Below are 258 nucleotides of genomic sequence, written 5' to 3'. Positions count from 1 at the left end.
GGCTTCCCTGGTAAGCCCGTGGTAGACTGCTCCAACTGCTGCAGTGAAATCTGGGTCGGCTGCATATGAGTCTGCGTTGTTTATGTCGAAGTCTTGTGGCTTTTCTTCCCATTTCTTGATGGCTGTAAATGCCGCTAAGAGCGCTAGCTTATTGTAATGCTCTGGTCGTCGCTTTTTATGGCTCCTAGAGCGCTAACTCCGAAGTCATCGTTGGTTGTCCGGTCGAGGGTTGTGCCACTTTTCGTCGTAACATCTCCG

The 258-nt window shown here is 50.8% G+C and overlaps 1 protein-coding gene across 1 annotated transcript in view; it reads right to left on the bottom strand.

Moving 5' to 3' along the window:
• Positions 1-184: 184 nt before the first annotated feature.
• Positions 185-258, bottom strand: part of TEOVI_000619400 (uncharacterized protein) — a gene marked incomplete at both ends in the record, with an annotated part of 1029 nt that continues 955 nt past the window's right edge. Inside the window, one exon of the mRNA XM_067221272.1 lies at positions 185-256. Within this exon, the coding sequence (XP_067077373.1) occupies positions 185-256 (72 nt within the window). The remainder of the gene's footprint in view (positions 257-258) is intronic.

This window comes from Trypanosoma equiperdum (genome assembly GCF_001457755.1).
Source record: "Trypanosoma equiperdum strain OVI genome assembly, contig: ctg_1390, whole genome shotgun sequence".
Classification (NCBI taxonomy): domain Eukaryota; phylum Euglenozoa; class Kinetoplastea; order Trypanosomatida; family Trypanosomatidae; genus Trypanosoma; species Trypanosoma equiperdum.
The sequence above is the reverse complement of the archived record's forward strand: the minus strand, read 5'-3'. Positions and strand labels throughout refer to the sequence as shown.